We start from the raw sequence: 27,339 nt of genomic DNA, 5'->3' as shown, positions 1-27,339 counted from the left end.
GTTACTTTTATGATCAAAAGTATGTTTTAAAATACTGATAAGGAGAGCAATTCTTGAAACTTTAGTCTTCTTTGTTTGGCATCTGCAATTTAATGGGATATGGAGCATGTTAAAGTAAACAGAAGAATCTGAGGAACAGAAAGGCAACTACAAAAGATGGAGAGCATTTGTCTTAGCACCATTTTGAGTAATTTAATATTAATAATCACAATATTGGTATTCATTGTCACAGGACAGGCCAAACTATCAAGTAATGAAAAAGATATTTAAGCAGGAAGATATTTTAATATTTCTACAACTAGATACTAGATATTTTAATATTTCTATAACTAGATACAACTAGTAAAGTACTCCTTTATAAAAGAAGCAACTTAGATTCAAAATAGCAGTTTAAGAATAAAGTTATGTTACAATTCCCCAGCTCATTTACCTTGTCAATCATTTGTAACTAGAATTCCCTTGAATTCAAAGAGCATGGTATTTTCTTTATATTTTCAGAGGGTATGTTTTTCTCTGTTTAAGAACCTCATTTGTTTAAAAATTGTTTTTGAGTGGTTTTTGGCCACCACATCGTCCTAGGGTTTATTTGGCTCAGCTTTGTCCAGGAGCTAATTCCAGTTCTTCTGTCGAATGCTCAGTGACACTGCGTGCCTGCTCTCCTGAAGGCCTGGCAAGGTGCACATGGGCAGCTGACTACCTGGGGGCAGGCTGTGCTCAAAGAAGAAAAAGGAGCAGGGCTTTAACAGCCTGGGCTTCAGGGTTCATGTTTAGCTCAAGGAACCTCCCACTTAAGGTGAAGGTAAAATCTCCCATCAAATAAATCTGGGCACTGTATTTCAGCTGTCTTCAGCCATATCAGTAGTCCCATGTGTACATAAGAGACAGCCTTCTTAAGGGGCGAACAGAGTTCTAACATGAAAAGTCCCTCCCTGTTAAAGACAAGATAAGGAGGTCTTTGTGTGCGTTCATCAAGTCATGGATTTGGACTTCTCCTAGTTAGAAAAGAGAAACTATTGGAATGATGTGATTACTTTTATGCAGTTCAGAAATGTAGTGTTTTTGTAACAGGCACAGAGTTTGATTTTGGATTTGAGCACTCATACCCTCAAAGCTCCTTGAGCCATTGGTTGATTTAATGTGTTTGGGTTTTACAGTGCACCGCAACCCAGACCATTTCATGTTAAAGAACAGTCACATGTACAATAATAAAATTTCATGGGTCAATTTTGAGAATGTTTTCCCAGTCCTGTTTAATCAAATATTTCTTTTCATCTTTGGTTTGCAGAAAGAGAAAAGCATCCATTGTTGAGATTCATTTTAACAACAATTTTCTTTTGTTGTGTACCAAACAAAAACTAGCTTGTAAATCTGTGAATTCTCCCATCTAGCCTCCATGGCTCACTTTGCCTCCAACTTTGCTATACTTCTTCCTAGAAGAGCCCCTGACCAGGAAATGCACGCTTTTCTTCCCTGCCAATGCTCCTCTTCGTCCTAAGGACAGGGGTGGCATGGGGTGGGGGTGCAGAGTCCTGGTGAACATGGTTAGGAACATGAAAGGCAGTTTATTCTCACGGTTCAGTCGCTGGCCCACCCTCCGGCTTCTTGGACTGGCCTACCTTGGCATGCAGACTCTGTGGTTTGTTGGAGAGGATGTCTGCGGCTTCCCTGCAGCGGGTAGAAAGGTTCAGGATGGCAGCAGCTGCTGCTATGTGGGTGTCTTCACCACATTGACCGTAGCTATAAGAGCTGGCACCACTCGGGCTCTGTGTGTGGGCGCCTGCACTAGGCAGTCGATTAGGAAATTTCACTGGATTTGAAAAATGCTTTGCTGTTGAAGAGAGATTTGATTAGCAATTGCATATATGTGGTTTTACTCATTAAATAGATTTGTTTTTTTAAAGATATAACTTCTTGCATCAAATATGGGAAGAATAAATTAAAGAGGAGCCATTAACCATTGGTGTGTTAAATGAAGGTTATTCAGATAGGTTTTAACCAAGGTTCACAGATCAAATAATGTCATTGGTGAGACAGAATGCCAGTTCTCCTAATATTTTTTTGTATTTATGCTTCTTATGACATAAACTCCACAACTAATGTTATGGCACAGGGGCACTGACAACAGTTGTGGCAAAAAAATTGCAGATAAGAAAACACATAAGCAAAACCTATCATGAGGCACATATGCATAAAAACTATGTGTAGGACTCAGTGCTGGTACAGAAAAAAATGCATCCTTCCAGTATTTGTTTTCTGAATAACGATTTATACTTCGACATGTAATTATATTGTTATTTGATATGCAGGTTTGTTCTGAACTTAAGTAGTAGAAGTTGTTTTCCATCCAAATAGATGGAACTGAATAGATGGTGGAGACTTTAATGAGCTGGCATTTTGCATATTCAGGGAGAGTGAGATAAGCAAAGGACAGAAAAGAAATGTTCTCAAGGTGAGCAGAAAGGCAATTTGGTTATCAAGGCTGAGTTTTCATTTTGTGTTTCTATCATGGGTTACCAAGGCATTGCTGAGAGAGAGAGTTACACACATTTCTCTTTGCTGTGTGGTGTTCATAAACGTCACTCAAGGTTATGGGAAAAGCACCCAAGATTTAATGAGGGCTGATACATAGCTATTTGCTTTGCATTATTATTTATTTTAAATATTTGATTACTTTTCAAAAAGCAAAATATAAAATATCAGCAAATGTTCTTCCTATATTATAAGAACATAAAGATTCATCAAATATTTTGCAGTTGATAAAATCAATATTGACACTATCTGAGTGTACAGAATGCTAGCTTTTCCTGAGTTAAAGATGTCTATATGGCTATATACTGTGTACATATAATATATGTAACCACATAAATAACAAAACATGGTGTGTATATAATTTTTTCTAAGAAGTGGTCAGTGGTTAGTTATGTTAGAGACTACATGTTTTTGGCAAAAATAAAATAACTTTCAGAAAATACTGTTCACTGATAGAAAAACTCTTTTAAATCTGTTTATTAAATATATCACCCCTCACCGCCCGCCAGCGCTGGGGACTGAACCAAGGCTTTGAGTATGCAAGGCGGGCATTCTACCACTGAGCGCACTTAAACCCTGGCCCACTGTTGGGTTTTATGCAGTTTTCTAGTTCTCTGAAAGTGTGAATCAACTTGACATAATGAAGCACGTTCATAAAGAGTACTAAACCTAGGAAGCTTGCGATTCTATGTTTGCAACATGGTAAAGAAAAACTTGTGTATGGAGGATTCTAGGTGATTATTATTTAGCTTCTTCCACCATGGAAGTTAGGTTTCTCTCCTTCAGGAATCATTTCCTGTGTTTTTTCCAGAATGCTCCCTTTCTCACTTTTTCATCAGAGTATTTAAGAATTCTAAACAACTTAAAAAGTGTGTATATAAACACACCAAGTTTTATAGATTATATCATCTTTGTTAGGTTTTCTTTTATATGGATATAATTAAAGAGTATTAATCCACTTGAAGCATTTCTATATTAATTTTTAAATTCGTAAGTAAACTTTTCAACTACTACATATATTATTTTTCTAGGAAATCTTGATTTCTGAATTATATTTCTTAGATTTTTTATCTTTCCCCCAAATGCTTTTTGGTGATTTAAGTAATGGTCTAAATAGTATTTTCACATTTTTATCTATTAGGTTTCTATAATTTCAACATGAATAAAAATAATTATAATATAATTTTTCAATATATTAATCCCATCCAGTATCTTTAGAATTCTTGTATTTAGACTAAGATGACGCTATATTTACTGTATTTGCACAATAATCCACTTATTATTCCCTCTATTCAGTAAAAGTCCAGAATACACTGAGTAACAGTGGTCCAAGTATTGCTTCCTTTTTTACCACACTACTCAGTATACATTGCCCCCTGTCATCTGTAAGTAACGTACTTAAGATACATTTTTGGCTAGCAAGTATTAGAATTTGAATTTGAAGCTTACGTTCAGGGAATGGTGGTGTTTTTCGACCTTGCCCTGTTTGTACAAGGGGACGTTTACCAAAAACTTGGGCATCAAAACTGGCATAATCAAATGGTACTTTTCCGAACTTCTCTTGTTCTTTTGACACTGTGGCTCTGGGTGAAGTGATGGCTTGTGATCGGAAATTGAATTCAATTTGCTTCACCAAGCTTGTCCTGGAGAGACGGGAGAAGTAGTTCAAATTTAGAAAGACATTGAAACTGTTGGTGAGCATATCAGTGTCAGGTTCACGGTAGAGAAATTGTCACTGCCTGTGGGGATGCACAGAGACACTGTGCAGGAACAAGAGTCGGGGCTCCCTGATGGTGACACAGCTGCAAATTCTGACCCAATTTGCCAATGGTAAACAGGAAAATGGAACCCTCCATTCTCCTCATGCAGATGTCACTATCAGTAGATGTGAATTAAGGCACTGATAAGGTATCTATGTCCTACCTAGTAAAATTGTTAATCAAATTCTCAGTGAATAGTCACAGTTGTGCTTAATGTATCACAGGAGCAGCGCAGATGCCAGAAGACTTGATTTCTGAACTGTGAGTTTCTTCTTGGGCTTTTCTCCATTTATCCCACCATCAGGCTGGATGTTCTTTGCTGATTTAAGTACTATTTTAATAGCATTTCAATTTTTTGATCTATTAAATTGCATCATTCTAATATGAATCAGCTTACTATATTTGCTGCATTTTTCAATATAATTACTCCTTCCCACGATAAATGTGAGTTAAGTATTCCTGTAGAATTATTGGATTTGGATTAAACAAGGGTATCCTAAAGGTGCGGCATCAGCTCTGGCCAATTTTTTTTTTCTTTTGCTATGGCCTAATCTTTGAAAATTTAGTGATATAAAAAGTAATTTTTCCCCTACTTTCCAAAACTGTCCCAACTCATCAGAATGACAGGTTTAACAATTATTTTGGCTAGATGAAAGAATTTAACTGCTACTGAAAAATATCTGAGGGATTTTATATATATATATATATATATATATAACCCCAAAGTGGCATAAACATTCTAATCTAAAAGAACAAAATAGATTAAGATATGTTCAAATTGAAACAATGTTATTTCTATATTTGGTAAATAATTTTAGGGAAAATTAGTGCATGCAGTTAATATTAACCATGTATTCCATTTTAAGATTTCTAATTGTTACTCAGTAATTCATGGTTTTCATTTGATACATGTTTTTTACTCATTTGATAAATGTCTTTTACTTCAGTTTACTCAGGCTAATTTTGACTCTTTAAATCTATAGAAGCAAAATATTTAAGGAAGCTGATTCACACCATATTGATTCACATAGCATCTAATCATCTTTTAAATCCTGAAATCACTTTTCCTACAAATATGACCTCTGTGGAATAGAATATATTCATAGAATATACCATCATGTGAATTATCATCCATACTATATTATTTAGATGTAAGGTCTCCCATGAAGGACCTGGTAGCTATAAGACCAATGGGAGATATTTAAATAGCAACTGTTATGGAATGAATGTTTGTGTAAAGAAAGTTATATTTATATGTGGAACTAAAGAATGAATACATAGTAAGTCTGAGTAGTTTATGACAGCATTTTCTGCAGGCAAAGAAGATGCAGTCATTCATAATTCATCTAACTTGTGGTGTGTATTAATGACATAGAATTTTAATTACTATACATTATTGTATGCTTTATTCATCTTAGATTCCCCCATTTCATGTTACCTTTGTGAATGGAGGACTTTCACATTAGCTTTCTGGGATGTCTCATAGTTCATGTAAAGGAAGTATTCATAAACCAGCCTCTCCTGTGGGCTGTCCACACAGGTCCACTGGTGGTTGAGAGTGAAATCAGGCCACAGGGAAGCGACACAGAGGATGTGAGGCCCTGCTGGGTAACATCGTGACATGAGCAGATCAGCCAGAACCTCCTGGGAATTCATACCTGTGGGCCTGGTCAGGACATTGCCCGGTTTGGGAAGAATCAAGCTGATTTTTATCTTGGGACATGGCCAGTTTTTCAGCTGCAGCAATTGGACAACCAGAAAGACTGTTTCAAAAAAGAAAAGCAGGAGGATGAGATTTAAAATGAGGATGTGATTGGCTTTGGCACGGGCTTGTAGTGCACTTGGCACACATTAAATGTTAAGTCATATTAATAGTTCGCTTAGCACCGTGCCCATACTAAAAGACCCCAAAGAGGCACAAGCGGCAGTGTCAGCGCCTACCCCCATCTCCGGCTCAGGATGAAAGATAAATCCATTTAAAAATAAAAATACTATGTAAAGGATTTTGAAACAATACATTAGGGAAAATGTGCTCATTTGAGTTTAATTTGTCCAATGAAAGTATTTAGCATGGTAAATCTATTATTTATCTTAGGTTCTTTAGCAAAATCTTAAAGACTGAATTTCATATCTTAAATAGGAAGTGTGAGATATTAAGTTTTCTGACAATATGTTTATAAATTAAGTAGTACCTTACATAATCTATATAAGGTATAAAATGTGCACAGGAAACAGTCCACTTTCCACCAAAACACTTATACATACATAGTACATTTGCATATAAATGCACATATATATTCTTTATCTTAGTTGTAATCTCAGTGAAATGATGTCACCTTGACGTTTAGTTAACACTTAAAACCACTGAAGACTGAAGTCCTCCGAATACCATTTTCAGCCTGTTGTGTTAAAGATAACCCATCAGAAATTCTCTTCTTTGTCAAAACAGCCATGGTGAGATTCTAGAGCAGAAAAAACACACTCTGTTCATCTGGTTATAGGAACAGAGAACCACAGCATCTTCAGGCATAACATTTCATTTCAAATGGCTGCCAATACAAACATTTCTAGGAGAGAAAATAATGAACTAATTTCCCTTTTTAAAAAACTCTTCACAGGCTGAAAATGTTTCTTATCTATTTCTAGTGGTAAGGCATTTGATGAGGATACACAATTCGCACTACACGGAGTTATTGTTTGATGGTAGAAAGTTTCTCTCCCTCTTCGTAAGGTAAACTGCTGAACACATCCCCAGCATTACCTCCTGTGAGTGTTGCGGTTGCTGTTCACATGTCCCCGTCCTGTGCACCCCGGGGTGGGACACTTAAGCACGTTTTCATGCATGGCGAGAACTAGGCACAAAACATCACAGGAAGGAAAGAATGATTTACCACAGATGCATAACAGTTCAACAAATTTACCTCTCAGTTCTGCATCAAAACGACTTTCATTACATAATCCACCATACTCCCTCCAAGGTAGATTTGGATTGAAAACAATAAGGCACACAAGAATTTCAGAAATTAAATCCAGCAAGCTCATTCACATTTTAATTGTCCTGAGCTCCATGTTGTATTTAAGTCTAGAATAAGACTGTTTTGCTTATATTTCACCTAAATTATACGTTCATCACCTTTCTTTCATATTTTTATGCTTTTCCTGGGGGGAATGAATGGAGGACATCCTTTGTCAAATAGCTCTTTCTAGCTCTTTCCTATCACTACATCTAGTCTATTTTATTTCCTAAGTGATGCTATTTTGGTTCTTTGTCCATCGACCCTCCATTGCCTGTGGTTACTGCCAAGAGTACGGTTGTGAGCCATCGGAGGATCGGTCCAAGGACCATTAAGTCAGGAACATAGAAGCACAGTTAAATGTAGTGACCTTCCAAATCTTGATACTGAGAAGGTTAAGGGGCTAAGGTGTCTCTGCTTCAGCTAGTTTGTGTAACTCCAGAGGTCTCCATAAATATATTCAAAAAGTCTGAAATGCATTGCTACTCTCCAAGGCTTAGAAGGAAACTTCCACTTCCAGAATCCTGATTTACAGCAGGGCTGTGGGGGGGAGGTGGGTCACAGCTACCTTGTTGAGGACCCTCAACTGCAACAAGATGTCCTGAGGTAACACCATGGAGCGTGTGTACCCACAGCAAGGGGAGACCAGGTGGACAGACACTGTGACCTCCCAGGACTACACGGAGGCCCAGACAGGTCCTGGGCTTTTGGAGGTAAGATCTCAGGTTGGGGAGAGAGAGGAGACACTGTACAGTGACACAGTGTGGCAGTCATGTCTTAGTTCTGTGTTCTGGTGCTTTGCCATCTGGGCATAGAGCAAAGGCTGCCCTCCGAGGCCAGGCCAGCTCCTGTGGCACAGTCTGCTCACATGCTTAAAATGCCCACTTCCTTCCTCATAAGCTTTCACATGCCGGTTTACTGCGCCTTCACCAATCACCCAGGACCAGGGGTGAGACAGCCAGGGACAGTGCCAGGTCCCAAGGCCCACAGAATAGGATGGACAGTGCTCAGAGTGCTTGCTCTGCTCTGCCTGTTCTTTTACACAAAAGCCACACTAAAGGTTTCTGCTCACAGCTCCTCCAGCCCCTCCCTCCCGAGCAACCCTGGGGCTCCCAGACACACCTTCATGGCATGGGGAGATCCCTCCTCTTAGGGATTATGGAAAAAACTGGTTTTTCAATGGCTACTGTTTCTTGATCTATTTTTACACTCACATCTTCTACTCATTTGCTACATTAAAAACACACAACAACCTAGAAATTGTTTGACACACAGAGAAAAATTTGCTTCCATTTCTAATTCTAAACTGGAAAAGAAAGAGGCTAATGTTGTGATGTTCTGGGGTCTACATCTGTAGGGATAAGCGGTACTCACTTTCCAAGGGAACCCGCACTTTGTGAGGGCACCCCGAAAGGCTACGGTGGTGGGGGTAGAGCCCCGTCACATGCCCTGTGCCATCGCACCCAGGGATGGGGCACTTGGTCTCCCTCTTTTCAGGCCGCGGTGAATCTACAGAGAAATCAAATTGAGAAATGCATGTGATTGTTCTTCCCTTCCTTCCTATTCAACAGAGTGGCCTTGCAGGGTAACATTCTCACTGTATTCATTATAAACATCCTTCTCATATTGCCTTGAATAAGACCCTCAACTAAGACCTACGGAAACACAAAACATGTTTTCAATTTTCTTGATTTCCTAAGCAAAGGCTGACACAGGGCAAGGGACTGCTGAAACAGAGATGGTTTTAAGTTGTCATGTCACGTCCTCTAGTTAAAGCCTCATTATGAAAAGGATCGCCCCTACTCCAGAGGATGAACAGCCTTCTGAAAAGAAAAGGAAAAAAAGTGAAAGAAAAGTGACACAGAAGAAAGAATTTATTTAAACTTAAATCATCTTCTGAAAGTCTAGAAAAAGCCAGATTCAAAATTACAAGACAAAAAGACCTGGCTGGCCTTGTCCCTGTGAGCCCTGCAACAGATGTCCTAGGTTCACTTCCTCTCACTCACAAGCAGAGAAGACCGCTTCCAGGACAAGGCAGGACAGACCTGTGTCTGCTTCCCCAAGGGCTTTTAAGTCCCAGTTTTCCCGAGCCCCAGTGAGCTGCCACTTAGGACGACAGGGAAGGAGTTGTAAATCGCACTGACTGCAGAATCTGAACACTGAAGCAGTAACAAGACGTGTGACAGAAACGCTCTGGAGGGGACTTTCAGAAGGTGACCGTACAGAAAGGGGAGGACAGGGAGGGCTCACGGGTGCACCACCTAGGAACACATCTGGTCCTGGCTGCCATGGGCAGGAGCCGGAGAGGCATGGCTGGAGACAAGCTCAAGAGTTTTAATGTTTTGGTTAGAAAATGAGTTCCATAAGAACATAACACAAATGCATGCACAATGGGAAAACTGACGAGATCGGAACTCATGCAGGCAAAGCCTTAGCTACACGACTATATGTCTGTGAGTGAGATGGTAGAGAAAACAGAAGTTCATTTCTTCTTCCAGCCAAAACGGTCTTCTAACGCATGCTTGGGATGATACTAATCATAGGGGACTTTGTCCCTTAGCTCACAGGGGTTTAGAAGGAAAACATAAGGAGTATGTGAGCCCTGAGAAGCGAACAAGCATGCAGGAGAGCCACAGAATTCTCAGAACTCAAAGCAACAGGACTAAGGAGCATACTTGATACTGAACGTGAAAATAATCACATGATCCTGCCCAAGGCACTGCTGGCAGCCCAGTCCCTGGAAGGGTCCTGCCCTGTGGATGCATAGCTGGTCACCCAGAGTAGGACACCATGGCAGGATGTGGCAGTCTTCAGGGAGTAAGCACATTGTGAGAGCAGATATCATACCATGTCATCCAGTTGTTGGATGCATAGTCCTAGACAGATGGGCACAGCGGGTTGTATGTAATGCAATTATATGGGGGCATGGTTTCAGCAAAAGGGGGAGGAGCCAAGGAGTCCTCAAATTGCAGCACGTAGTACCAGTCCAGGAAGGGTCAGGAGACAGAAAGCAGTGACCTGTAAGTGAGCAGCCAGTACCCAAAGATGGAGATGCAGGTACTTGTGTTAAGAGACAGGATCTAAATACCATGATTGATGTCCAGATTATTCTCTCTGTTTTGTAAGAGACAGAAGAGCATATCAAGAGTTTGTGATGTGGTAGGACTTTGTGCATGCCTGTCTCATTTAACCCAAGCATAGCGCTAAATTTCAAGTTGATTTGGGCACACAGAATCTGTAAAAATTCTTGAATTTCAATTAAAGTGAACGAAGTGTTGACCCCATCACGGACTCCTGCTTGCAGGCAGAAGAGCAGTAACCATGTATTTTGATGCCTTCTTTCTTGGATCTTATCCAGGTGAGGCTGTGTTTCTAAACCACATTGAAAGGCTTGGCTCGGAGTGTTTCCGCTCCTCACCACACTGTCTGTGGGAAGCCAGAGAGGGCGTTGGAGATAACGCAGGTTGGCGCCTGCCCAGGTGGGGCCCACTGAGAGTCCAGCACACACCTTTGTCTGCAAGTCTCTTCTCACTGGGCAAAACAAAGATGCAGATGGAATGCTCTGGAGGGCAGAACCTGTTTGCATGATAAGAAGCCAGAGTGGGAGCTCAGGGGCACTCTCAACCTGTCTCCTCTTCCATGTTCTTTGTACCATGGTGCACAATGAGGGTGACCTTCTACTCTGGTGATGGAACATCCTAGTTTGCCTGAGACTGTTCTCTCTCACACCTGATATGCTTGTGGCATTCTTCATCTTGCTCCTCTTTGCTTCAAAAGTATCACAGGTTGGGCAATAAATTACACGATGACTCTAGAGACCCTGGGCCCTGAAGTCTCTAAATGCTGAATAGCAATAGCATAACCAAACATTTTGTAAAACAGTTGACTTATCTAAAATCATGAGTAAAATGCTATTTTGGAATGCTGGGCTTCTTTAGGTCTTTGGTAGGGAGTGGGCCTGAGGTGAGGAGGATTCCAAGATAACTTAGTGAGACTGTGGCCTAAAATAAAGTGAACTGGGAACATAGTTCAGTGGCTCAGCATTTACTTAGTATGTGGAAGCCTGTGCCCAGATCCTAGTGTTGCTGGGGAAGAAGTCCCCATGTTCTCTCCTTAATAGCAGAATCAAATGTTCAGAGTGTACACAGTGTCATGAAGCTATTTACAAGAAGAGAGAGGTCAGTAGGTGTGAGTGTCCACGTTTGAACGTGAAATTCATCTGAGAGTAAAAAAATACCTTGTTGGTTCCCACATCCAGGACAAGGAATAGAGAAGAGGATACTTAATTTAGACGCTCCAGGCATCCTCCACTAAGACTACAGTTCTTTGCAGTGTGGGTTTGACATTTTTGCCTGTTTTATATGAGCCTGGTTCTGATCTCCTGCAGAAGCATTTAACAGCCCAGAGTAGGACCGTGTCCTGTTCCACAGGACACTCTGTCCACTCATTCAGTCCTGAAGTAGTTCTGTCTCTAAGTGACCCGAAATTCACAAATAAAGATTCTTTGGCCTTCTAAAAATTTTGAGATCAAAAAAAGTTCCAAAGTTTTCATAAAAACAATCCAAGTATCCTCAAGTATTTTAAGCTATTGCTTAAAGTTTCCACATATCTTGGATTTCATTGATTATAAGATAACAATCACAAGACAAAACATTCCATATGCGGTTAGGATAGAAAAATCTACTGAAAAAGAGCTGCATACTTTTCTAAGTTCAGAGATGTTGAACTAGAGGAACGGTATCTCTTAGAACCAAGGAAATATAGTACATTAGAAACTATACATTTGGGTATTTGGAGTAAATCATATTTTTCCAGATTTTATAATTCACTAAAAAAGAAACAGCTGAACTCAAGAAATTACATATTAATAAGAGTGCACGAAACTAACTACAAAGTCCTGTCCCAAACCACACTTTATCTATTAATACTCTTTTCCTCTCCCAACCCTAAAGATGGTTGCATAGCTTTCTTACTGTGCTGCTCAGTACTTCGTGTTATTTTAGTCTCTGTTTCCTCAGCTTTGCAAGACATTATATGTGAAGATTGCCGGTGAGCGCTAAAATAGATTTACAATGACAAAATATATCAATTGTTTCTGGATAAATCTAAACAATCAGAACTGCTAAACCATACTGACATGTTGTTCTTTTAAGACCTGCAGCTATATGACCTTGATTTTCTCTAAGGGATTCTGTGGCTCGCAGATTCCTGGGTGTCCAAGCATCACCTGAGAACATGCTAAAAGAAAATGCAAACTTTCGAGCTCTGAATCTGATTGGAACCTGAAGTACTCACCTTCAATGAGACTTCTAGGAACTTACATAGCATGTAATCGTCAGGCTCTTCTGGTGTGAAACTCTGGTATGAAAATGGGTAGAACACTTCATGGAGGAAGGGGACAATATTTTCTTAAAGTCTGAGGAACAATGTTAAAGTGTCCTCAGAGCACATTCACTCTTGTTAATTGACCTGGATATTTATGGACCCTGAGTTAAAGAACTGATAGAAATACAGACTTATAAATAAACACATTGATGCCTGGCTTAATTTCAAGGAGGATGCTTGGCTTGATATCATTTTAAAGCTCTGGAGAAAAAAAGTCGGATGACCATATAACAAAGGCAAGAAAGAAAAATTAAACTTCTGGAATTGATTTGGCTAATAGAATGATTTGAAATCCAAAAACTATTATGGTAATTCTAACAATGTCTAATACAGTGCAGTACTTTTAAAAGCTATGAGGTATCTTTAAAAATCAGATCAAAAAAATAGATGTCATGAGTATTTTTCATGTGGAAAGACACTGCAAACAGCATAATCTGATAATACTCTACAAATTGGGAAGAAAGAGAAGGTGTTCATTTCAGAATTTTTAGATTTAATTAAATTGTTAAAAAGCTATCTGGAAGGAGTAATCAAAACTAACTTTTCTGCAAGTCCGAAAGCAATCTCAGTTCTAAAATGAATGTAAAAATGTATCTTACGTTTATTGTTAAAGATTTGTCTTCCAGCCATGTCAAGAACTTTGGTTTGTCTCCTTTCCCCCGCCAGGTGCTCCAGCAGAAACCTGTCCAGCTCTTTGTAGGTGCTGTGGAAAAGGCAGCCTCGGCCGGCCTGCAGAGCGATGGCCTGCTCCAGCAAATTTAAGTTCCCCTTGGCTTTCTCAAGCTCACTGGATTCTTCTGTCACTGTAACCAGGCTCTCGCCCTCACCCTCTGCCATCTCAGGGAAAGGAGGCTGGGGGTGGCTGTCCAGGGCCTCCCCATGGACATTCTGTGGGTCTCTCCTCTCTGTGTTGGAGTCACACCTGTTTTCACAAGGAGCAAATCCATCATCTTCTGTTTTTATCTCAGGAACTTCCAACAGGTCTTTCTGATTATCCTCCGCCATGTACTCAGGGCCTCCGTGGGGCTTGCTGTCCTCGGACAGGTTGGAACCACTGTCCCACCCAGTCTCTGCGCTGTCAGAGTTACTTTCGCTGTCATCCGAGGAGCAGAACAGCGGCTGAGACTCGTCTGCTTTGTCTCTTCCATCATCTGAATGGATCAGAAAGCATCCATCGGCTTCCTCGCTCTCTGCTTTTAAAGACTGGATGCCACTGTCATTCAAAGTTTCATTTATAGTCTGAACAGACACATTCTTTTCAAATTTCCCCAAGTGCGTCAAAGATTTGACCACGAGCTCTTGATAGCAAGTGTACTGGTCTTCTTTCTGATGGGAGTTTTCTTGTGCATTTGACTTAAGGTTCTCATCTGCAGGTTTTATCAAGATTTCTTCTACAATATTTAAAAAACAATAATAAAAATATTTTAAGGAAATTATACTATTACATATATACACACATATCTGAATGTATATATTCACATACATATGCATATACAAGGCATTTTGAAAATTTTCAGCAAATGTTTAAATTTTAATATTTTATTACACTAAAGCATGCGTTGCCGCTGATTTCTCTCAGAATGCTTCCCCCAGAATACTTATCCCATTGCTTTTGCCACTTCGGGAAGTCCTTTTTCATAAGTATCTTTAGTTGGTCCTATCATGGCTGTCTTAGTGTCTTGAATCAATTCGAAACATTTACATTTCACTTTGAGGAGGAGTCAGGAGTTGCACTGTGAGAGCTGGCGAACAAGGTGGGGAGGAACACTCTCAATAGTGCTTTTTGCAAGCTGCTTTTCTGTTGAGTGCTACTCAACAGCCACATTCACTGCACACCACATAAGGACCCTCACAAAAGAGGACTCCAGGACTGCTTCAGAAAGTGGCCAGAAAAGTGGGATAAGCATGTTCAAAGTAGGGAAGAGGACTTTGCAGGAGACGAAAGGCAATGTGTCTTTTATTGTCAGCAATTTTTCAAATTTACATACCCAATATTTAAATATTTCAGTAGCACCAATATACATAGTGTGGTGTCTATTAATTTTAGAAACATTGATGAAAAAATATATGTAGTCTTAAAAGAAAATTTAGTGCTGAAAAATTCCTTTAAAAATACCATCTATTGCCGAGCGTGGTGACTCACGCCTGTAATCCCAGCACTTGGGAGGCTGAAGCAGGAGGATCGTTGCGAGTTTGAGACCAGCCTGGGCTACAAAGTGAGCTCAAGGTCAATGTGAACTGCATAGAGAGACCCTGTCTCAAAAAAATATATGATCTGTTATAATTTTCAGCATATCAAGAACTAAACATTCCTGGGGCACTGACCAAAAGTCAATGTTTAATAATATTATAGTACTGAATGTTAAATTATTGTTATTATAACTCTTATTTCCACACCTTAGCCAACCAAAAGGAAAATGGTTATATATTATGTAAAAAAAAATTCAATCAGATTTCTCGTTAAAAATATATTTTTGAAGGTTTTATGTTCTTCGTAGTTTCTCAGCTATACTCTTAGATTTTATGGAATATTACCTAAAATACAAAATATGCATATATAGAGATGACAACCAAAGGAATTCATAAGCTTCAAAACTTCTTGGTTCCCAGTACTTTGGGAGGCCGAGGCAAGAAGACCACAAGTTGAGGCCAGCCTGGGCAGCTCAGACTTGGTAAACAAACTGTGTGAAAACAAAACTAATAACTAATGAAGGAGAGAGAGAGAGAGAGAGAGAGAGAGAGAGAGAGAGAGACACAGACAGAGACAGAGACAGAGACAGAGACAGAGAGATAAAGAGAGAGGAAGGGAAGGGAAGCGAAGGGCAAGGAAGGGAAAAAGGGAAGGGAAGGGAACAGAACAGAACAACAGAACAGAAGGGGAGAAAGAAAGGAAAGAAGAAAGAAAGAAAGAAAGAAAGAAACAGAAAGAAGAAAATGAGCTGAGGATGTAGCTCAATGCAGAAACCCTGAGTTCAAACCCTACTACCACCAAAATCCAACAAAACAAAACGAAAATACTTGTGTAATCCTCACACAAAAAGCCCATATGGAGGCAAACACAAATGGGACAATTACCATGATCCTATCTCAAACCGTATCAGTGTCTAATCTGATGTTCCATGCAATTGTGTAAAAAGGAAATCAGACAAGAGGTGGGGACGGTTAGAGAATGTTGAGTGGGAGCTGGGGCTCCGCACAGTGATGATTTGGGTCCTGAACATCAAAAAAGCAAGCCTGGGGTTTCAGTGTGCGCAGGGCAGGCAGTGGCACAACTGCCACCCTGGGTAGCTGTCAGTGTTACCCCTTCTCTCAGTGAGAACCAGGCTGTTTATCTAGATAAACGCAGTCAGCTGACCCAGGCCCGTTCCTTTGAAACAATGCGGAAGGTGCAGATGGGCTGGTGACCCCAGCCCCGGCACAGGTACATGAGGCCTGCCCAGCACACACCAGGCTGCACAACGCACCGGACAACGAAGCTATGGTCCTCCGATACCCAGTAGGACGAAAAGGCGGCGGGGAGACCATTTTTGTCTTTCAAAGGCAGAGAGTGGGGATGGGAAACAAAATAATAAATCTCCTTAAAGAGTGTTAAAGACACCAAGCGAAGCACATTCTGTGCTAATAAACATCTTCAGAGAGAAGAAAAGCACAGCTCCGGGAGAGGGTGTTTGCGGGGAAGACAGTGTGCCTTTTTTTGTCTCATTTAATTTTTTATAAACATTGTCTCTGACAAGGACACTCAAAAATACATCTCCATCATCTTCCTTTCTGGTAATTATCTCCCTAAATCAACACTGGACTGCCAGGATCAAGTAAATATTGCCATAGTAACTAAAAGCATTTTTGGACGAAAGGAAGAATTGAGCCACAACACTGGCCCCTGTAAATAATGCTGATTATAGGGTGCAGTCTTTTGTTGGGATCTATTCAACGAAAACTGAAAAATTTAACATTTTAGTTCCTAGAAGAGAGGCTAGATAAACAGGCGCATAATATTTGATGGGCTGGACCCCTCCGCTCCTGAATTCGTATCAGAGGAACTACAGGTTTAAATAATATATTAAACATAGTCTAAAATGCAAATGAAGTTTTGCTCAGTATCACAGTTGGCTATTGAGAGAAAGTGTAAAGGGTTATGATAATTTTAAAGTATTATGAACTACAGAAAACAAATAAAAAGCATTTTCAGTGAATATGCTCAATTCATTCAACTATTCTCTCACTCCACTTAACTACCCACATGTGTACAATAATGATTTATAGACATTATACCTAATTATGCATATTTGGGCTGTGTTAGAGTGCTAACAAAAGCTCTAGAAAGCAACAATTACCTCTGTTGCTTAGCTACATAGTTTAAAATATTCCTATTAAGTGCAGATCACCAGAGAGGCAGGAGCGACAAACACACACATGTGCGTGACAATGCGTTTCCCTGTGTGGCTGCCAACTGCTAGCATTTTGGGTCACTTCCAGTTTACATAATTGTTTGGTTCAACTGTTTGTTATATGCTAAAAGAAAATATTTATTAATTATTCTTCAGAAAAAGAGGAGCCCCGCCGGCAGAGGTGCCTACGTGCCTCGCACACGTTGGTTTCCAGGGATGTCGTGCAAGCTGCAAACCAACTTTCCGTGTTCCCAAACCCCTCCCGGGCTGCCACTGGGGTCCTAAGGACACAATGTGAGCTGGCTTTTGAACCTGACAGATCTGTGACAGGGTGCTGGTTTCTCTCAGCTTTGTAACAATGCTGCCTACTTTGTAAAAGAGGGTTTTTTTCTCCCCAGGAGCATGGGATATATCTTGTGCCTTTGCTACTGAAATAGTTGAAGTGGCTTTGCCTGAAGAGTTAGACAGATCTGGGCTCAAGTTGTGAGGCTGGTGCTCCTGTCTGTGCCCATGAGGACGGGTTGCTTAGCCCATGTGAGCTGGGGCTTGTGTTCACACAGTGAGAATAGCAACACCACCCCGTGTGCGTGCTGTCAGGGTCACCCCAGACCACCTACAGATATTCAGCCAATGATGGACCAGCTCTGTCTTCCCCAGATACTATTTTCAAAGACAGTAGTAGCACAGGACATAAAGACCCTAACATGAATGAGGCAAACCTGTTTTTCACTTAGATGTATGAGTAAAACCTACCCCTAAAGAGAGGAGGGTCCAAAGGCTTAGCAGGCTAGCAGGCTTCCTGGGTCCCCACCCATGCTCACATGTGACCATAGCACTACTTGACTTCAGCCTGAAGAAACAGAGTCAGTGCGTACCACAGGGGTCCTCCAGGGTGGGATGTGCAGAGACAAGGAATGTGCTGTCCCCTAGGTTTGCTGCCCACTTGAGTGCAGTCAAGCCTTTGCTCTTCTGAATCCTGAGTTCTCATTTGCAAAATTTCATGACTCAATGACTGGATGACCCACACAGATCCTTCCTAGTACAATAAACTCGAGTATCCCTGGCATGGCATATTTCATTTCATCTTCTCTCTCACTACAAGAAAGGAGAACTCCAGTTTTAGGGGGCCAAGGGCTTATTCAGATCACACAGCTACCCACGGGAGGCTGAGTCCCAGACCCATGGCCACATGGTTCCAAACCCAAGATCTTATACCTACAGCATGCTTCTGCATACCCCACTACCTAGGAATGCCATATTCCAGTGCTGGTGTTTACGGAACACAGGTAACTTTAGAAGAAATTTCCAAGAATATTCATATGCAATTTGCACATTTTCAAGGGTGAATTTATATGAATATACTAGAAGGGAGTTGTCAGCTCTGTTGCAATGAGTACAACAGTAATCTTTCAGTTATGGATAAAAATATCTAAAACAAGTAACACAATAACAGAAAACTAACAAGTCAACCTCGACTTGGCCAACACCACAAAAATGATAGATTAGAAAATTTCTACGGTGTTTTTTGAGTTGTTGGTACTCCTACATGTACACAGTAATGAATTCTTGCATATATAACAGTTGCTCTACATCAAGTGAACTTTGAAAGTCCTCCTGAACACTCACAACACATTTTAAATTGACTTTGTCAGTGCAATTGGATTTTATTATCACCGGATGTCAGCTGAATTTCGGTAACTAGTGAGGTTATTTCTATAGGTCAATTTGTTTTACAAGTTTCTTCAATATGTAAATTTTTTTGGGAAAATAATGAAGTTCTCACAATTCTGAAACTGGAGTGGTGTATCTCTTATTTGTTTTTATTGAGGGATGATCTGCTGAAAGTCTCAGCCCAGCCCCTAGACCTTCCACACCCAGAACAGATTTCCCTGAATTGTGACACACGGAAACACACATGGGATGAGTTATTCCCACTTTGAGCTCCTTCTTATTTTCCCTTCCAGACTAGGAAGCTCTGTGCACTTGCTTCCTTTGATAGTTATGCCTTCCCTGTGAGATATATTTGCATGGCTTGGTCACATGCTTTTGAATGTCTCAAATATTCACGGGTATTTCTTTGAAAGACAGCCAGATGAGGTGGGGAGATTGTGCCATCAAATGGACTAAAACACATACAGGATTCAAGTTCATGGCCTTAACCTTCATGAACACTATGCAATCTCATTACCTGAACTTTGGGGCGGGAGGTACAATGGGCACACACCTGCAGTAAAGAGACTGGAATAAATTAGAAGCGCCATGGAAAAAAACTTCTGTGGGTTGGTCACTAATTGAGCTCTCTTTCTTCCTGGGAGGGTGGGAGGGTAACTTGTCCAGGGGCTGGAACAACTTAGAAGTTCCATCTGTATGATATGGAATTTGGGGAAATCATAACTTATGATTGACAACGTTAAAACTTTGTCCAATCTTCATTCCAAAGGGAGTCAGAGAAAGGAGATAATGGATTATGGCACAATGTCAACTGGGAAATAATTATTCAGCCTATCCTTCCAATTGCTTCCTAATTATCTTCTTTCTGACATGTACAAAATGTGTTTTCTTAAGTGTTAAATCTCTTTGGTACTTAGTGATCTTGTCTGTAGAGTTGAAACCATAATCACATACACTTAAGGGTATTATAGTTTGGATTAAATGATACACAAAGTGTGATTCACAAACTAAGGCAAATATTTAAAATTACACATGTTTATAGTACAAGACACATAGCCATTAATCCTCTCCAAATACTCCCCTTTCCATGGAAAATACTTGTCATTTGACACTTTCTGAAGCAGTTTACTGTTTACATTTATGGAAGTTTGTGCCAAATAAAAACTTTATGGTGTGTCCTCAGCCACCTCATCCACTGGACATAGCACAGTGCAACTTCTGGCTCTTTGAAATGACCACGAAAAGTAAAGATTTTAGAATTCAAGATATCATGGCAAATACAACAGGATAAAGACAGAGGATAAAGAGGGCTTGCAGAACTGCTTCAGAAAAAGGCAAGAAGGATGGGATGAGTATTTCCGGGGTATTACAGAAGTGTGTCTTTTACGGTAATAATTTTTAAATTTATTTATTTATTTTCCAGTACTGGGGATTGAACTCATGACCGTCTACTTGCAAGCAGGTGCTTATGCCGCTGAGCTAAATCCCCAGCCCTAATTTTTTAATTTAAATATTCATCATATTCTTTGACCACATTTTGTAATATATGTGCTTGGACTCTGTGAAGAACTAAAAGCAATGGTTGCTACTGCTGTGATTTTAGCGTGTTCATTATTATCAGTAATGCTTCGAATATTACACAGAAAGATAGCACTGAATATGTTCGAACAATGTAGTCACTTGGCCGGCGTTAAACACCAAAGATGAGTGACCTCCTATCACAGAAAATGGGAAGTCAGCAAGCCAGATACAACCCTTGGCTACACAGGTCTTATAAGAATGAGTTAATGCAAATATTTTGTTAAACATGAATTATCTTGATTCTACCCTTAATGACTCATTGACTTTAAATATTCAACATGAAGTTTTCATAGAAAATAAAAATGTTGAAATTGCTTATAATTTACAGATGATTTGAGTCTTTAGAATATGCTAAATGTGGAAAAACAAGAAAAATTATTAACTGAGTTCAAATCAGCATACAACTTTGTTTTAACCACAGAATATCCAATTATTTATATGACAACAATATTTCAGATAGGATAAGTCTGATCTGAGATTTCTGCTGTCTCAGGCAATATGTTTTTATATAATTTTCAAATACCTAATATATTTTTGATCCTTAATCCTTCAAAGAAAGGTGTATATGCAATAGAACAGATGTAAACCTATTTCCTTCTCATTTTCTTGTTAGTCCAAGCTTTAGATTTTAATGTTTTTCATAAATTTTTAAAATTTTTTGCATTCATCTCAATCTCAGTCTCACACCAAACCAATCAACGATAGATATTCCAATCTCTAGAAGCAGGCAACTCCCAGGACTAATGGCAGTAACTGTGAACTGGAGAGAAATAAATTCTAGGTTTAAAATAGCATCTTAAAGTTTCAAAATAGCAACTACATTTCACTTGGCATTCAAAGACACCTGAAAAGTGAATGAAGAATTGAATTAATTAAGTATAATGTGTACCTAAGAGTGGAATTCAATGATTTATTTTAGAAACAATAGGAATAGTGATACATTCTCAATATTATTTTCCTAGTGAAAGATCCTCTAGGATAAAAGCTTCAGGACACTTCTACAGTCTATTTGTATAAATATTTACTCAAATATATAGAATATATTAAGGGCATGCACTACCTACATTGGTTCATATTGATACTACCAACTTTATTTTGTGGGATAAATAATAATATGTATACTATTTAAACAAAAATTAAATGATATGTATGCATAATTTATATACTATGATCATTAATGACCATTACATAGAATTCAATCACTGGAAAAATATCTCAAAGCCTAAAGTTGGCCTGTAATTTGAAGGATTCTTTCAGGAAGTAGACATGCATTTGTCTAGGCAGATGAAAAACTCCCAAACTTTTAGATTTAGGATCTTTTATTTTCTTCGATAAGAAGAATTGCTCGATTCTGTGCTTTTAAAAATGAACCCAGGGAAAAGACTCTCTGTTTACCTATGATCCTCCATAGTTAATGATAAAAAAAGGTCCCTTAGTATGTAAATATTGAATGAAATAAATGGTTTACTTCCAAATCCAAAATATTCTTTAAACCCAAATCATTCATGGTTCTACATAGGACTGAATCTTGATGCCAGGGACTAGATCAAATTGGGGACACTCTTCCTCGCTACCTGCAGCAGAGTGGTTGCTGGTTTCCAAGGGACTATCTTCCTCAGTCCTGTCTTCCCGGTCTCCTTTGCAGTCTGTGCTCGGACTGTAGTGTCGGGGCTTCATCAGCAGAGACTTCCTTTTGTTGACGGGAACACCCAAAGCCTGCTCCTCAGCCCTCCTCTTCTTTGCCATAGAGCAATCATAGGCGACACTGCAGCGAGTGAGGAAATAGAGAACATGGTGAAACAGAGATCACTGCAGTTTGGAATTTGACATTCACAGCGCATAATCCAAAGACTTCAGAAACTTGGGAGTAGGGGTTCAGGGTTAGTTATTGGCACCAACAAAAACAGCTGATCTGTGGAATCCATTGAACTGTGCAGATTCTATTTTACTGCCTATCAGAAGAGTTTTTTTTTTTTTTAAAGAATCATCCTTAATCCTGAGTAAGCATATGTTAAGCTGAGCTTTGCTTGATGCTACATTAAATCACCAGGAAGGGATGAAACAAGATTTTCACTGGTTTGCTAATCCTAAGAAACAGCTAATGTGAAAAATACACCACCAGACACAACATATGTATGCAGCATAGATAAATCACAAGGTTTTTTTACATAGTTTTGTGCCACTAAAACTGCTTATCTCTGCCACCATTGTGTCTCAAACTTGAGAAGCCACAAAGCTTGGGCTTTGAATTGAATGGAAGAGCTACCAAACAAGGGAACAAGCTATGAGAGTCAATCAACTCATCTCAGGCACAAAACAAAGAAAAGTGAAAAGATGCTGGGTGGCATTGTGCCTTTTGCTTCTTACCCATTTGGCACAAAGAACAAATAAAAGGAGGGGGAAGAAGATTGGATTTCATAAAAGTGGACAGCAGTTTATCCCTATGCCTGTGCTCACATGGTTTTATTGGAAACGCTCCCAAGTGTGGCCCTTTCAACACGGATTTCCTACATGTATGTCACTCAGAATTAATGCAGATCACTGTATGTGTGAAGTTAAGACAAACATTTTCTTGGCAAGACCCACGAAGAAGAGAGGGTTTCGCCAACTATGGGTCTATGAGAGATAGTCCTTAAATACTCTTTGAAGAAAAATGCAGGAGCTTTAGATGAAAAACCCAGAGAAGAGAATCTTGGACTCTTGGTAACAAGATATTACTAATTCCGCCTCTAAAAGATGATGAATTCTCAGTAATAATACTAAAAAAAGTCCCTAAACTATTCTTCAGCAAACATCAATGCAAAGAAAATGGCCTCTGTGTGCAAACAATTCAGAAATAGGCACAATTTCTTGAATATAGATACATAAATGGGAAAATCTCCAAGGGAGGAAGAATGTCGTTCCCTCTAGGGGAAAAAAATCTCCCCCTTGTGGAAGAGTTAAAAATGCTCCCCACTCTGCTGCCCCCCCAAAAATGGAAAATTTGAGAACTTGAAGTTAGTTTGATGGGAACAGAGGAGGGAGGATCCCAAATAAGTTAGTATGATTTCACAAAATGTCTCTGATAAGCCTAAATTTAATGTGACCACATACAGACGATGGTGCAAAGCAGGATACAGTCAGATAAACATGGGAGCCAAAGAGGTCTTTATATGAAGGCTGCCATGAAGACCTACGTCGACTAAACAAGTTAGTTTGTGAAGGAAATCACAGGTTTAGGCCATGCAGTGCGAGCTGAGAAGGCAAAGACAGATCCATCTTACATGGGCCTTGCTGGTCACAGGAGACTTACCTATTAAGGCAAAGAATGCGTCCAATGTGAAGATGAGGAGGTAAAGGGTGAAAGAATCTGAAAGGAGTTCAAGAAGTTTCTTCACCTTCTACATTAAAAGAATCTCCCCACCAAACTCTCAGAAAATATATAGTAACCCTAAGCTATTATAAGAAACCAAAATATTTGTAGAAAATGAGGGAGGCACTTACGTTGTCATATATTAAAGAAGGAAAAGAAAATGGATTTGAAGAACCATAATGATGTAAAACTCACACTAGCATTAGAAATGAAGCTAAAAAAGTGGAATACAGTAAAGATTTTTCCAGGATCGTTTTAATTCTTTTGTATAATTGTTCAGAAGTGAAATTATGGATCAACAATATTTCTGTGGTTGTTTTGATACAGAATCTTGTTATTAGTTCAGGCTGGCCTGAAACTTGCTATGTATTCCAGGCTGGCCTCAAACTCATGGAGATTCTCCTGCTTCAGCCTCCTGAGTGCTGGAATACAGGAATGAATTCCCACACCCAGCTAATAATTATATTCTTGACAAACTTCAATATTATTTACAATGTTTATTGCAGCACTAATCACAATATCCAAGATGTAAAAACTCTCTCAAAATCCATGGACAGATGAATGCATAAAGAAACTAGAATTCTAGTCAACTTTTAATAAGGAGGAAATCTTGCCACATGCAACAACTTGAGTGAAGCTAGAAGACATTTTAAATGAGATGAGTCAATCAAAGAAGGGAGCCAAGCATGGTTCCATGCATATGAAAAACAGAAACTAGTCAAATTCATTGAATAACAGAGTGAAATAATGGTTGCTGGGGGTCATGTGGGGAGAGACAGGGAGTTACCAAAGAAAGGCATAGCATTTCAGTGAAACAAGACCAAGTCTAGAGATTTGCTGTTCAACATGGTACCTGGGGTCAACAGTAATGTATTGTACACTTAAGAATTGGTTAGGAGGGTAAAACTCATGGTAATGTTTTGCACAATAAAATTACAGAGGAAGGAAGAAGAGGAAGAAGAGGGGGGAGGAGGAGGGAATTTGCCAGCACCAGTAAGTACTCATCAGTGAGACTGCACATGGTGAGTGGAGATGGCAGTCAGCAAAATGGCATTTCTTTCTTTGGTGATTGAGGAAGCACAGAGCTGATCATTACAAACTTTACCTTCTTAGCAATCATCCAAGATTACTTATAAAGATAAGTAACATTCTCAGAATCAAATAATTAGTAATTGGCAGAGCTGATATTTGAAACCAAGTCTACAGATGCCAAAGGCCATGTTTGGTCCTCCATGCTGTCCTGTCCTGAAACAGATTCGGTGAAATTTTGCATCCCCTTGACAAGTTGTGGAGACAAAAGCTGAATAAAAGAATGACCTCACTGGTGTAAAGGAACATGTCAGCCACAGAGCCTTGCCCAGTGATTCAAATGTGCTGTTCACTTATTCGCATCAAGATGGTACTGAAGAATATGCTGCAAAACCTAAATAGGACCCCGTAAGTGACCACAGATTGGAGCAGGAGAATGACCTTCATGCAATGATTTTTTAATGGTAGTGAAAATCAAGCTCAATATTTGGGTGGAAATAATAGCTAAAGTCTTGGTTGGAAGAGATATGTGAGACTTTGTAAAAAGTACAAGTTTGTTTTAAAATAAATCATTGTTTTTGACACTAACGTTACATGAAATTGCACCAATAATCCTAGGTGCATAATCTGCAGCAAATGGTTGGATTCTTTGATCATCAGATTTCTCATGTAGCAAATAGAGATGATAATTTTTAAATCACATGTTTGAGACTACAAGAGATAATACCTGCGCTGGCAGTGACTAGCATAGACAGTGACAGAGCTGTCTGACTCCCAGCCTTGTGCTCCTTGGACTCCATCCTCCCTGGCTGACACTGTCACACTGTAGCCTCCCCAACGAGCCCGGCACACCACACAGACATGCACGCATGCATGCCCATAGGTAAATCTCCCTTTTTTACATATTACTTATATTTACGGAGAATACATTTGATTTATGCATAACATTTGCTTTCAATCTCTCATTTGGTGCATTTCTCCATTGCAAAGTACCCACAACCCAGGCAGCATTGTAGCTAAAATGAAAGGCTTTGTAATAAATATTACCCTTTGTGTGTGCATGGAAAATGGTCTCTTTTCCTGGTTTTCCCTGAGGGCACACTATTTTGGCTTTATTGTGACACTTCACTGTGACACTGCAATGAGAGAAAACTATGCTTCACATGTCACTGAGAGAAATGCCACGAAATGCTAACATATCTTCTCAAGGTTGCCAGAAATCATTTCCACTGGGTTGTGTTTTCCCATCTGCGGAGCTCTGAAATGTTAAGGAAATAAATGAGCTCTATTATCTATATTTTTCTAGTAGATGAGAAAGAAAGAGAAAAAATACACTGAGCTCTGCATTTATTGTTCCATTCAATCAACTGTTGCTTTAAACATCCAGAGGCCCCTGGGAACTTTATCAATGCTCCAAATACTTGCAACACCGGATTTTAGGCTTTTATTTTATTACGGTATCCTTAAGGATTTGTATTTACCTTAGAGAAACTTTGGGGTTACATATTTCAGAAAAGTTTCCACTTACACATCTGAATCCTAATTTGAAATGCTATTCTCTTAGATGTCCTGTAACTGAATTTTTAAAAATCATCAAGCCAAACCATAACTAGACAACATTCATGATAAACTCAGTTGTAGAACTACATTAGAAGCCAAATTCATTGAACTTTCAGGTTTCAGAAGAGATACAACAAATTAGGAAACTGTGAATTCCCAAAATCTGTTCAATAAGCACAGCTTTCAGTTTATTTTTATATGATACTTACAAATCTAAATGCCAATTATCAGAAAGTCTGAAATTGAATTTAAAATATAAGTCCAGCAACAAATATAGTCTGAATACTCTTCCTCCAAAAGAATAAAGCATGTAAATAAATGGAGACTATGAAACTCTGAGTCCAAGGAACCATTGATATCTCCCAATATTTTCATGGAAAATTTATAGCAAGAGTTCCTACTGATTTATTCTAATTAAGTAGAATACCACAGACTCACCAAAGGACCAGGAAGGATGAATATGAATTAAGACAGGAAAAACCAAAAAATGTATGATAATGGGAAAGGAAAAAAATTTTATTTACAAAGACATGATTATGTCTAAAAAAATTCAAAAGAATCTACAGAAAAATTTGATAAAAAAGGAACAAATCTAGTGAGTTACTACTCATAAGTTAATTATATTTCCATAAATCAATGAAAATAATTAGAAAACAAAAATAAAGCCTAAAATCATTTACAGTAGCATAGATATAGGAGACACTTAGGGATAAATCTAACAAAAGGTTATAAGTTCTATACAAAACAAATAGCTCATTGAAAAACATTTAAAATGCCCCAGTAAATGCAGATTTAAAATGTTCATGGCACAAGAGTATCTGGGTGGCAAGATTTTAATTTTCCCCAAATTTATCTATTAGATGCAAAGTGATCCTTATCAACACCTCAAGATTTTTAGAAGAGATTAACAAGCTAGCTGCACAATTTCTATGCAAATGAACAGAACTAACAATAGTAGAGGCCACCCTGAGGAAGGGCAAAAGTCAAAAATGAAGACTGTCTTAAATGTACAAAAATGGAAAACTAGTTTAAACTTGTTCTTGAGATAAGGTGTTACTGATACAAACACA

The 27,339-nt window shown here is 39.1% G+C and overlaps 1 protein-coding gene across 2 annotated transcripts in view; it reads right to left on the bottom strand.

The window, feature by feature from the left end:
• Positions 1 to 27,339, bottom strand: part of LOC100718191 (ST18 C2H2C-type zinc finger transcription factor) — a 124,023-nt gene that overhangs the window by 37,847 nt on the left and 58,837 nt on the right. For both annotated transcript variants that reach the window (XM_063258509.1, XM_063258510.1), the window contains exons 5-11: positions 21,903 to 22,093; positions 13,288 to 14,079; positions 8,678 to 8,812; positions 7,051 to 7,141; positions 5,948 to 6,052; positions 3,979 to 4,172; positions 1,617 to 1,828 (exon numbers count right to left, since the gene is read on the bottom strand). In XM_063258509.1, coding sequence (XP_063114579.1) covers positions 1,617 to 1,828; positions 3,979 to 4,172; positions 5,948 to 6,052; positions 7,051 to 7,141; positions 8,678 to 8,812; positions 13,288 to 14,079; positions 21,903 to 22,093 — 1,720 coding nt within the window. The remainder of the gene's footprint in view (positions 1 to 1,616; positions 1,829 to 3,978; positions 4,173 to 5,947; positions 6,053 to 7,050; positions 7,142 to 8,677; positions 8,813 to 13,287; positions 14,080 to 21,902; positions 22,094 to 27,339) is intronic.

The sequence above is a fragment of the Cavia porcellus genome, unplaced genomic scaffold (genome assembly GCF_034190915.1).
Source record: "Cavia porcellus strain 051 isolate PalLab524CR breed Dunkin Hartley unplaced genomic scaffold, mCavPor4.1 scaffold_11, whole genome shotgun sequence".
In the NCBI taxonomy this organism is placed as follows: Eukaryota; Metazoa; Chordata; class Mammalia; order Rodentia; family Caviidae; genus Cavia; species Cavia porcellus.
Note: the sequence above shows the minus strand (reverse complement) of the source record. Positions and strands in the feature narration are given on the sequence as shown.